The 12,486-nt window shown below is 45.6% G+C and overlaps 1 protein-coding gene across 3 annotated transcripts in view; it reads right to left on the bottom strand.

Moving 5' to 3' along the window:
• stox2b (storkhead box 2b) overlaps positions 1–12,486 on the bottom strand; it is a 33,108-nt gene that overhangs the window by 17,453 nt on the left and 3,169 nt on the right. The window contains exon 1 of one of the 3 annotated variants that reach the window (XM_028959564.1): positions 6,868–6,910. The exons of 1 other annotated variant lie outside the window; for it this stretch is intronic. Coding sequence is in view for 1 of the 2 variants with exons in the window: in XM_028959562.1 (XP_028815395.1) it covers positions 3,717–3,882 (166 nt within the window). In the remaining variant the exon portion in view is untranslated. Of the gene's footprint in view, positions 1–3,716; positions 5,294–6,867; positions 6,911–12,486 lie in introns of those variants that run through there. One more of the 3 variants, XM_028959562.1, reaches the window with a different exon arrangement.

Below are 12,486 nucleotides of genomic sequence, written 5' to 3'. Positions count from 1 at the left end.
TAACCACCAGGTCGTTCTTCAACGTCCAGCAGGAGTCACGACGTGGCACGCTGTCAATGTCACGGACGTAAACGCCCGGTGAGAGATGCGGGGTGCGGTTACATCGGTGACCCCCTCGGAGAGGGAGGACGTTCTCTCCCCGCGCAGTAAATCAACAGCCCTGGAAAGAGCGCAGCTCCGAGGCATATGGGAGAGATCTTCCATTACGCACGGGGCTGATTAGTCTGGAACCGGCCTCTCGGTTTTCAATGGGGGGCCAGCCAGCACCCTCCAGAGGGTTCAAAAGTGACTATTAAAAAAAAACGTCTAATAAATCAATGCCAAACTAAAAATATGATTCAACATCGCTCTTAATTGGTACCAGCTCAGGTCTTAAAGTAACACCATGCGGCATTGAAAATTTCAAACCCTGCCCTGCCCTGGGGATATGACAAGATGTGATTCGCAACGTACTTAAAAGCAGACAGATGACGAGAGGCATGTCTAAGTATGCCATGAAAAAGCAAACGAATAAAAGAGAGGATATGGCTGGGACCGTGAAAAGGCTTCTGAGAATGGCGAGGCTCACGGTGCTAGACATCTTTAAGCTCTGAGGGAATTAAAAAAAAAAAAAAAAAGAGGCGGGGAAGGGGGGAAAGGTTATAAAAACTCAGACGCTAACGCGGGAGACTCTCAAACTGACTTATGGCCGACCGGAGGACATGATGGGGCTTCTGGGGGGGGGGGGGGGGGGGGGGAGGGCCAACATGGAACGGTTTACGAAAAACCTCGCGTCAGCGGGGAGGGGGAATGAAACGTGAAGCAGCCGAGGTCACCAAGGACATTTTTTGAGGGGAAGCCACCGACCGCTGTTAGCATTAGCATTACATCTTACATCTGTCAGGATTCGCGCATCTGGCACGACTCGTTTTCAACGTCAGTTATCATGCTGCATTATTAATGCAGTTTCCTCGGATTTTGGATTTGCCTTCAACCTCATTAAAGGCCGAACACAATTTGGCATTTGGACGACATAACATCTAGTTTTAAACATTAAATGTGACATTAAAATTATTCACCAGGTCTTGAAATGCCTTTTTAAGCACAGAATTGTGATTATTATTATTATTATGTCTACACAGGGTTTCTTTGTTGCTGTTCTCGAGTTGTGGGATTTGATGATTTGTTTCAGGAACAAGTGGTGTGAGGTTTTTTTCTACTACGGAGCATGGTCACGCTGCCTGCACTTTCATTTTTTTTTTTTTAAATAAGCCACCGTAAAGCCAGCAAAACTGGGTTGGTGATGATGTCCGCATCTGGCATGACCACGTTGCAGTTATGCTCTGCTGACCCCATTTGTGCTTACAGAGCGAAATGCACTCGGCGCGTTCAGAGCGATCTGCGAAGATTAATTCTGTAAGCCACAGAGGTTATTCCTGCACATTTCCAAAGCATCTACAACCACTCTTTTCTTGTGCAGCTATCACGTAGTATTCGGTTTTTATATGTTGCACATCCAAAAACAGGACTCAGGCCTTCTATTGAGACCCGAACTGCTTTTGCTCGAAGTAGGGTGCACCCCAGAATGGGATCTGCTCCGTAAAAAAAAAAAAAAAAACGCAGTGATGTCTGCCAGGCTTTATAATTGAACGACAGCCAGGTGAGATAGCGAGGAACCCGAAACCTTGCCTGATCTAGTCTTCATATTGGGGGGGGGGGGTGGCAGAGCTTACGCCGAATCCTACACCAAGAGTTGTCAAGCACTCATAAAACCCCGGTACAAAAGTAAGAGCCAGGCGACACCATGCCGGTGTGTGTTTACACCGTCACACGTGGCCTGTCAGGCCTAAAGCCTGAGAGAAATCGGAGGAAATAAATCACTCCGATAAGGCCGAGCACAGTGCCAGGCTTAGCCTCGGCCCCAGCGCCCGTTCCCGAATTCCGGCATGTTTATCTCCACACAATGTGGCCGATTGTGCACGCGCGTCTTAATGTGGCGAGGAGACCCCCCACAACGAGGCAGGGCAGAAGTCAGGCGCTTGCCGCAATCCCCCTGAGCTTACTCGAACTCTAATACGGTGCAAACTCGCCAAAAATAAAAGTGCTACGTGACGGGCCACTGATTGCTTGCGCAACGCTATAATCCTACACAAATACATGCATTCATTTCTGAGTTTTCAGCTGTCGTCAACATATGCACACTCGCTGCAAACAGCGGTCCGGGTGACTTTTTAAACACACCCGGAAAATGTTGCTGAAACGGGGGCTCATGCCGAACCTGAGCTCTTTATTCCGTAACTCAGGCCGCATCATGGCACTGCTTTAAAATGTCTTCACGAGCATCACTGCAATGTTATTCGAATAAATAAATAAAGATTCGAATAAAAGCACTAGCTATGTTAGCCGAGGACTGTGTTCCCGTTGGGAACGAGGACGGTGTTCCCGGGAGGTCACATCCACACCATTCATTCACACACTTATACCTATGAACAAATTAAGAGTCGCAAATTCACCTCGTGTACATGCCTTCGGATGGTGGGAGGAATATGAGGGCATCCGAAATGTATGGTGTATGTATGTGTTACTGTATAATTACTTCATTCATTTGCACACCTTCACCCTACCTGTTAAACATATTTTATGTTTTATGTTAAAACATGTTTGGAATATTATGTTTGGAATATTTGCATATTGGTTCATTGTATACTTGCAATATTTGCAATACTGTGGTCTGTAGCAGTCAATAAAGCATTTCACTGCATATCATACCACGTATGACTGTGTATGTGAAAAAAAAATTGAATTGGATTTACTTTTTAACTGCTCATTCTGGCACATTGAGGCAGAACAATTAGTTTCCCTTCACTGTTTGAGAGTTAAGACCAGGTAAAAACTGGAAAGTCCCCTTGGAGCAATTTAGGGTTAAGGCACAATGGTGGGAATAAGTGGGATTTGAACCTGGGTCTTCTGGTTCATAGGCGAGTGTGTTACCTACTAGGCTACTACCACCCAGGTACATCTCTCCTCTACCAGTCATCAAAAACCATTGCATGGTCATATTTGTTTGAAGGCCACATCATTTAACCCCCGACCCCGGAGGTTGCTAGGAAACATGAAGAGGCCTTGAACCAATGTAGGCTTGGCAGCCCATCCCGCTCTGCCATTCAGCTGTTCTCTATGGGCTCTGTGAAGGGGAATAAAACTCTGAGCTTCCTTTTCTCTGCTTAAGTAAACGGACCAAAGCAATTCTCAGGCAACCCTTTCGGCCTCAGCGCAATGTTACAGGTCTCGCTCGTTATTGAGCCCAAATTCGAATCATTGCTGATTCTCAGCACGCTTTGCCATGTCTACAAACAGACCCTCCAGACCTAGCGGCCAAATGGGATCTTCAGACCACACTGCTGTGGCTATAAATCTTGCGCTAAAAGGTAAATGAGAAGGAGAAAGGCTGACTGCAAGCATCAACAAAGCACGTTCAGGCACACTAATCAAACAGCAACAGATTAGTCCACGCGCCCAGTCCAATTAATTTCACATGGCTCGTAGGGAGCCGGTTTTAATGTGTGACACACACAAGTACATAATTTGCACTAAAGTATCAAAAGCAGTCAAAAAAAAAAAAAAAAGATTCAGTAAATGTCAGAATCTGTACTGTAAAATGAACCAACCTAATGAACCTAGTAGCACCTAAAACCCACTTGCCCCTCAGGAGGTACCACCCAAGACCCAAGACCCACCTGATGCCACATATCCACGGGGAGCGTGTGTGATGAAAACTGGAGGGTGGTGTTTGCGCAGTCGGTAGTCCTTCTCACTGCGGGATCTGGTGCGATCGGAAGCCCGGTCCGAGAATTCCGAGCTGGGCCATGCCCTGCGCAGAGTGGTGCTGCGCGTTTTCTTCATGGTGGTCGTCCGCAACTGAGGGGTGCTTCTGGTCTTGTTTCTGTCCTCCAAGCAACTGACTTAGACCCCCAACATTGCCATGCCTAAATTGTTCCTCCTTTTCTTCCTCTCTTGAGAAGGAAGAAAAGCTCAAGAAGACCAAGCAACTACCAAGGTCCAGGGAGCTACGACCCAAGGTCCTGCTCTCTCTCACCAGACAGATGTATCTGCTGTTGCATTAGCGAGTGCCGTTAATCCACATGTGAGCAGTGCAAAATAATCCGTGTTCCCAAGATGGGTGTTAGTGACAAGGGGCAGTTGAGGGGAGCGGGAAACGGGGAGTCACGGGGGAGATGGAGGGGGTGGCCATTTGCTTGGGAAATGGGGGGGGGGGGGGTCTTGGTTGGGGGTGGAGGGTAGAAACACAGAAGTGGTTGAGGGGGAGGCTGAGACTTAGCAGCGTGAGAGACCCCGGGATTCAGACAATAGTTCAATTCAACACGGCAGCGCTCCACTAGCCACAAGCCGGCAACACAAAAGATGACCCCCCCCCCAAAAAAAAAAAAAAACAACAAGCCGTTGCTGGATCAATTCGCTGTCCCAGAATAGAGTCCGTGGATTCCGTCTATCGTCTGCCAAAAATCAGCCGAACACATGGAAGGCGAGGCAAATTACGACGACAGATCCTGATCCAAACTGCCGAGGCGAAAGCACTTCAGGTGCAGACACGTCATTCTCTGATAAACGGCTCCGCGGCCACGGCTTTCGAAAACATCTCCCCACAAGTTGGTGGCACAACTGGAAAGCGTGTGACGGGTGATCGACGTGACGGCGCTCGACTCATGGGATTTTGGAGATTTCCAGAGCAATGGTTCCACACTGGGGGTCAAGGTCTATGGTCCATCATCAATCTCTCCATGTTCTTCCAGACCCGCTCATTTCGCATTTGGAGGGGACATAGACGTAGGTGCTCTCTTGCTGCCATCCTGCTTTATGCAACCCAGCACAAAACTGCTCGAGGGCTCACACACTGGCTGCATGCCCAACCAATAGAACCGAACCAGCTATTTGCATACAAAACAACACCTTAAAAAGTTACTCACAGACTCAGAAACGAGCCAGGAAACAAAGATGGCAAGAAATCCAGTTGTCCAGCTATCAAGAGGTCCAGGGTTGCAGCACCTCACTACTGTAAAATTCTGTTTTTTTTTTTGAAGAACTCTCTCACATAAAATTCCTTCAGGGCATGGTCTCGTGGTCTTTGCAGTTCCCTGATGGTGTCCAAGCAGCTGCAGAAGTAGTTCTTCTGGAATGCGGTTTTGAAAGACCCAACTTCGCTCTCCCTTCGCTGGGCACGTCCGCTAACCTGGGCGACTGCAGGCTGGAGCCACAGCTGCAGGAACCCCGAGCAGCTGCTTCTCGCTCCTCAACCAGCCAATCGCTGCACGGCAAGAGTCTATCGGCTTAGAGCGGGGGGAGTTTTGGGGGGGGGGGTGGATTGCCGCTTTCATCCCGGCTGCTCCGCCACTGAATTATTTACTCAGCGGTACACATAGGATATACTTGGAAAGAGTGCCACAGGAATGGCATTTCAAGCTCATGCAGGCATAAATTCCCATGAAATGTGTGTTTCTGTCAACTCCACTATGGAAAATGATGGGATAGACGTTCACATTCGTATTCCTTTATGCTATTTGCAGTCATTCGAATAGCCTATGGAAAAAATGTAATTATTTCATGCATGACCTATTTCAAGTGATATATCATGCATGTCCAGGTCATGTGTATGCGTGTGTTTTTCTAAAATGTCTAGCGTGTAATTACGGGTTTGTGGGTTTTTTTAGTTTGGTTTTTATTGAGCACCACTGAACTAATGTGAAAAATCCCTCATCCCTGAGATGATCATTAATCAAAGATTGGGAATTGGGGGGCAGTTGTTTTCTGTGTGAGGCAGTAATGTTTTTTCAATACGTGAAAGGTCAGCGGTCACCATTCCTTCTCTCACCATCCGTGGCCGTGATGCTCAGAGCTTTAAGTCATCATAAAAAGGTCAAAATGTGATATTTAGTTTATGACGATTGTTGTTTTTATGACTCGACACAAGGTGCAACAAAAACAAGGACGTGACAAATGCCAGGCCTGAACAAGAACGTTTTTTTTTTTTTCTTTGGTGCGAGATACATATGTCAGCTGTCGTGCTCATTTTCAAAGCCTTGGGTCCGAACTGATGCTGAGCAGGCGCACAGTTTTAAATTTCAGCTCAACTGGACACTGCTGAGCCACAGAGGGGATCACGACCTGTATCGGTTCGAAAGTCACGTTGCCAAACCTAAATGGCACCGCACAGCTCCACCAAACCACACAGTTTGAGCTTCGAGAGTGTAGACTTCTCAGCTAAACAACATTTAGCATTCTAAACCATTTAAGGACTAAATGTAGTACATTGTACCTGAATGCAGCTATTAGTTAAAGTACTGAATTTGAAAACATATTGATAATAAATTATTATAACAACATAATAAATAAACATAACCGTATAAGCAATCCCCAAATTGGTTATAAAAGGATAGTGTGTGACTGGGAACAGTTTGGTATGTGTGTTTTATAAAGTATAAAATATACATTTCAAACTTTAAACAGCAGCAGGCTAAATACTAGCAATTATCCTATACAATTATGTCATAAATAGTCCACATGTCTAACGAATATACAAATGCCTTCCATACATTGGTTTTATAATGAAATATGAAATACATGTGTAGAAACTATTTGTTTGTAGAAAATAATTTGCTGTAATTTTATAAATGATAGCTGTCAGATTACTTTAAACTGAAATTCTAACCCTTATAAACGAAATCAAACTCTGGACACAAATTGAAGGTGTCACAGCATTGACCCATTTATGAAAATCTACTGGCTAGTTATAGGGCATATTCTGGGGGGTTTGGACGTACCCTCCTTGAGAAATGCATCAGCTTTTCGATTCAGGAGTTGAGGCGAAGTTACCTCACTCCCAGCAGAGAGAACGGGTGGAGTTCTCAGCCAGGAACGTTGACTGGAATGCGCGCCATACATCCCTGAAGTAATTTCATGCCTTGCAATCTGCGAATGGCTCGTATTCCTCCAGTTCCCCTTCAGACTTGCAATGGCCGGGGTGCAGTAATCACACAGTCGTAGCGCTGGGCCCCCACGCCTGGCTTCAGCTCATACTTCCAGAGCCGGCTGTGGCTCATATTTCTGGTTATGTTATGTCAGTGCTGCCAGCGATGACAGGAATGCAGATTGAACCTCCGCCGCAAAACTCATCTCCACATAGACAAGGCTGACCATGTGACCCCGGCAGGCAGCTAATGGAGAGTCTCACCCACTACATTCAGGCAGCTGATTAACACGACCACCAAGGCTAACTTTTGCCACCCCTTTCCTCCCAAAAGACTCTTCCAGCCAGACTCCCAGACCGATTTTTTTAAAGATCTGGGAATCTCGTAACATCAACCCCGTAGACGCCAGACTTCCTCGAGGGCTCAGCAAAACATGTTCTGAATTATCAGAACCTCCCCCATGCCATACCCCACTATGATCACCACAAGCCCTTTCCACTCGGCCAACCGCAGACTGTACCAAAGAGCAAAGACCACGGCTCCATTTTCGAGAGAAGAATTACCAGTGCCTTTTTCTAAGACCTCTCGAATTATCCAGCGTCCCCTACCACTTCAGCCCACACACACAAAAAGAAAAATCCCACTTTAGCTCTTATTAGCCAGTCACATGATCTCATATTCTCAGGGTCTGCAGGCTGCACTTCCTCTTTCTGCCCTCAGTTGCCTCCGTTGGGGAATAGAAAGGGAGGAACGGTCATGAACGAAAGGGCAAAACAACCTAGTTGTCCTCGTTCAGTTTTCAAACGTTGCAATATGGTGCAAGGATGTAGGGAAAAAAATTACTCCAGGAAAATAAAATACTGATATAGAATCCTGGTCAAGTCTATCCATGCACAATTAGCCAGAGCATTGTGATAATGTTGAGTAGGTCTCTGTTTTGCCTCCAGTGCTGAGGGGATTCCTAGACCTCTGAAAATATACCTACATTTACATTTATGGCATGTATCAGACGCCCTAATCCAGCGCGACTTACAATCATTAGTTACAGGGACAGTCCATGTAACTGTTTTATGTGTCCTGTCAGAAGTCTGTAAAGATGGTACTCAAGAATGTCATTGTGCCTGCCATTGAACTTGAGTCCCCCTGGAGGCACTCAGGGTTAAGTGTCTTGCTCAGGGGTTTAAACCCGAGACTTTGTGGTCATCTGGTGTGTGATACCCACTAGGCTACTACCAAACTATGCTGTCGTATGTCAATACGATTTTGGAGGCCAAGTAAACACCTCAAACCCTGTAGACTGTAGACCTCCAGGAAAAAATTCTTGCTTCTTCATTTAGCCAATGTCATTCACTACCACTGTCATAATGTTATGGCTGATCAGTATCCTGCAGAGAGGATAATGGGACCTGGGACCACTGCCATTTCTATCCCGGCGGGAGAAATTGTGGCCAGTTGGGCCAGTTTTCACCTGCACATCGTCAACATACCAGCCCCCGCACAAGGTTCACATCAACCATAATATACAAGAAGGAAACGGCTGGCTGTGAGACTGCACCGTTCAGAGAACAAATGAGGGTGTCAGGTCCCTCGTGAAAAGGTCGGTGTCTACTGTCCACATTTTCATGTCGTGAAAACACGACATTGAGTTCATTCTCTCGCGACCTCTGTGTGAACTCTACTGCTCATCCTTGACACCCTTGTGTATGTATATGCAAGTAGGACATTGGTGCATGATGAGTTCAAGAGCGCCTGCTGCTGCTTCTGGAAACCCTTCTTCTTAATGGCTTCATTAAAGACCCTCATTTGGACGTTTCAGACAGCACAAACAGACTTTATAGTCCATAACAAAACTGAAAAGTTCAACTGTTCATTCCCAGTTGACAAGACCATCAAAAGAGTAGCAGGTTCAAAGCCTATTTATTGCCATTAAGTTCCTGAGCCACTAATGATCGAAAAATCACTGTAGATAATAGGACCATCAGCGTAACGTAATGTAGAATATGAACATTCACTGATTCTCAGAATACTACAGTGTATATAATAGACAGTGCATTCTTTCACAGTGGGTCACCGTGACAGATTCAGCAATTACTGTGCATCATATTTGTGCAGAGTCTTGGAAAGCAGACCTTTTGGGCAGGAGGGTCAAGAAAATATTGCAAGAGGAAAAATTCAAAAAAATTACTTGAATTTTGCATAGGTCTCTTTTTTTTCTTGCATGACAGATGGCACATCACTGTTTCTCGGGCACATCACTGTTACTTGATTAAGCCATGTCACAATTACATCACGCTACTGGGTCTTTCTGGTGTTCCCAATGCTCCCAAGCCCCATTGGTGGCTAAATCCTGGCATTACCATTCGAGCAGTGGAATTTTATAAGAATTTATGCATCATACCTCAACTCACATTCTGCAAACATTGCACTGGGTCCAAATGGGTCTCCACACAGGTAACGTGGTAAACCCATTACTGGAATTCAAATTGGTGGTTTTCTTTTTGATACTTGAACCTCTCTATTACGTGGGCAATGGCCTCCGGCCCAGAGAGGAAACATCACGGTGATTTGAGGCTGCAATATATTTTTCTGCAGAGAGGCCCGTCTTATTTCCCTATCTGATTTAGAGCTCCCTTATTTGTAGTAACTCACTTCCAGGCAGGCGAGAGACATGGGCATTTTTTTTTTTTTTTTAAAGTTGTGGCACGGAGCCCGCAAACACACCATTGTGGGTGAGTGGACCGGGTCCTTGGAATAACAAACTCATTTCAGCAGACCTGCAGACAGCCAGGAATTAAAATAACCATGCAGAGTTATGGAGATGCGGTTCGCACATGTGCAAACATTTAAAATGACTGTGAACTATATTTGCCTCGTCTTGACTTTGGACCGCTCAGAGCTAATGATCGCCACTTAACAGTCTGACACGATAAAACGTTCCAATTAGCAATCTGACATGATCAAACATCCAAGGGGCATTTCATCACTCCCTACAACCAAAGTGGAGGACAAGATCTCGAACGAGCCCATCCGCACACAAAGAACACATCCCTGGCCGCACATGCACAGTGCGAACGTGTGGAAGTAATACCGCTCTAATCAACTAAAACAACATGACTCACAAGGCACTAGAAGTTGTCTGTGGCACAGGGCCTCCAACAGCACATTACCCAAGGCCAGGAGAAGGACAGTGGGCAGAAACCCAGCAAATGCTTCCCCGCCCCAATCTGAACCCAGTGACCATGATAGTTAGTCAGTATTCACGAAGGAATTTCTTTGTACCTTGTGCTGTGATTACATCTAGTTAGTTGCAACACTACTCACCTGGATGTCTTTTAATGTTTGTTTTGCCCCCCCCCCCCCCCCCCCCCCCCCCCGCACACGCTGCTGCTGCTACCCCCTCTTACTTGTACCCATGGCATAATCATAATGTCACTTAGCACTATCTTGGGCATTTCACTGGATATATTAATATCATTTTTGCTGTTGAGCCTTAAGCTATTTTTGATATTTGCTCTATTGTACTATTTTTTTGTAAATATAATTTATTCCTCTTGTTCCTCCTTTTAAAGTGAAGCGATTGTCACATGTGATACACAGCAGCACAGCACACGGTGCACACAGTGAAATTTGTCCTCAGCATTTATCCCATCACCCCGAGTGAGCAGTGGGCAGCCATGACAGGCGCCCGGGGAGCAGTGTGTGGGGACGGTGCTTTGCTCAGTGGCACCTCAGTGGCACCTTGGCGGATCGGGATTCGAACCGGCAACCTTCTGATTACAGGGCCACTTCCTTAACCGCTAGGCCACCACTTCCCCTCCTACTGCACTGAGCATCTTATCTTATCTGTTATGTCCGTATTGGGTACCAAAGTAGTAGAAAGCGAAGACCGCAATGTGAACCTTTGGCAGAACGCAAACGCTGCGCGATGGCATCACGATATGCAACTTGGCAAATGACATCATCAAGCATCATCTAGCAAAGTTCAGCTACTTCATGTAACAGAAAGTTGGCAACACTTGTTGTAGTCTTAGTTTGTTTACAAAAAGGACACAGTCCTGCATTGCATCTCATAGTGTGTAATATACTGCCATGACAACAGACTCACCAATATTTAATATACTGCTGTACAGTCATCCACAATTCATAGTGTGACATGCCACCAATAGACATTTTGTCGTCTTAATAGTGTGGTCTTAGGCTGGAATGCCTGTGAAATTGTCGAGCTTGTGCGTATGACGTTAGCTCTTCTAATGCGAACCAAGTCGGGACCACCCGGCTCTCAGGCTCAGCAGAGCGAGAGGAACGAGCGAAAGAACGGCAGAGAGAGTGAGAGAAAGCGCCACTCTGGACGAGGGCCATTCTCCACGTACTGAGTGTCATTTCATACACGCTTTGCCAGATACCGCTGGGTAAAGCCATTCATAACTTCAGTCACATGGCACGGTCTGACCGAGACGTCTTTTTCTAATGGGAAAGGAAAGAACGACTCCGGAAACACAGCAGTGCCTTATTGTGTTGGACTTGGTCTCCTTCAGTCCATAAGGCCTGGTTGTGTGTGTGTCCTGCATGGTCTTCTGACACACTGGGTGACATGGCTTGACATTTTCTTGCTAATTCCCCGAAAGGAATCATTCTTGCATGGTAGCTGGATTTGCTTGGAAGTCGAAACCTAGAGAACTGGTTGAAGCAATGGACCACACCTTCTGGTCTAGATTATCCAGTGCTGTCAGAAAGTATCAGAGATCATATGGCACAGAGGAGATGACACAATAAATCTTTCGAGGAAGATGACATAAGGCTTGCGGCAAGTTATTTATGATGATAAAAAGTTGGCAGAGAAACACTGACAATTCAGAAAACATTGAGATAAAAAAACAACACACAAGAGACATGCACATTTCAAATTTTGCTATATTCTTTCCTAATTTCTAACCATGTACGCTTTACGGATAACCACAATTTGATCCATAATACATTTTATAGTTGCATCCTGTTTATTCCTTTTACTTTATATTCATTTAAAGTGACATTTTTATTGTATCATTATGTAGTTAATATGGTCATGTTTAGTTACTTGTTTAGCAGGATTGTATCAGTAGTGATTTGTATTTAAATGTGAATAAAACCACAGATGTAAATTCACAAAGACCAAGCAGAGTTCGAATCTAACCCTATTATGGCCCCTAGTGGACTTGCAGTGCCATACCCTTCGATACTGGCTTGTTGGCTTAAACATACGTAATTCGCAAAAAACGTTTATGGATTTAAGGGTGATCTAAGAGCCAATTTCATATCTGGATGAGTGTGGGGGAGCAGGGCAGCCCTGTGTTCATGCAGGGATGATCCTTCTTAAGTGGATTGGAGAACCTCTCTGCCGGAAACAGCAATGAGATCGCAACTGAGCGCGGGAATCCCTCCGCGAAAGCCCGGATCGATGCAAATCAGATTACCCACACCTATTAACCCAGTTATTCAGGCCAAGCCAACATATGAGGAATAAATGCAATTCATGCAACATTTATTA

Source organism: Denticeps clupeoides, chromosome 18 (assembly GCF_900700375.1).
Source record: "Denticeps clupeoides chromosome 18, fDenClu1.1, whole genome shotgun sequence".
NCBI classification, from domain to species: domain Eukaryota; kingdom Metazoa; phylum Chordata; class Actinopteri; order Clupeiformes; family Denticipitidae; genus Denticeps; species Denticeps clupeoides.
This window is presented reverse-complemented; position numbering and strand designations above follow the sequence as displayed.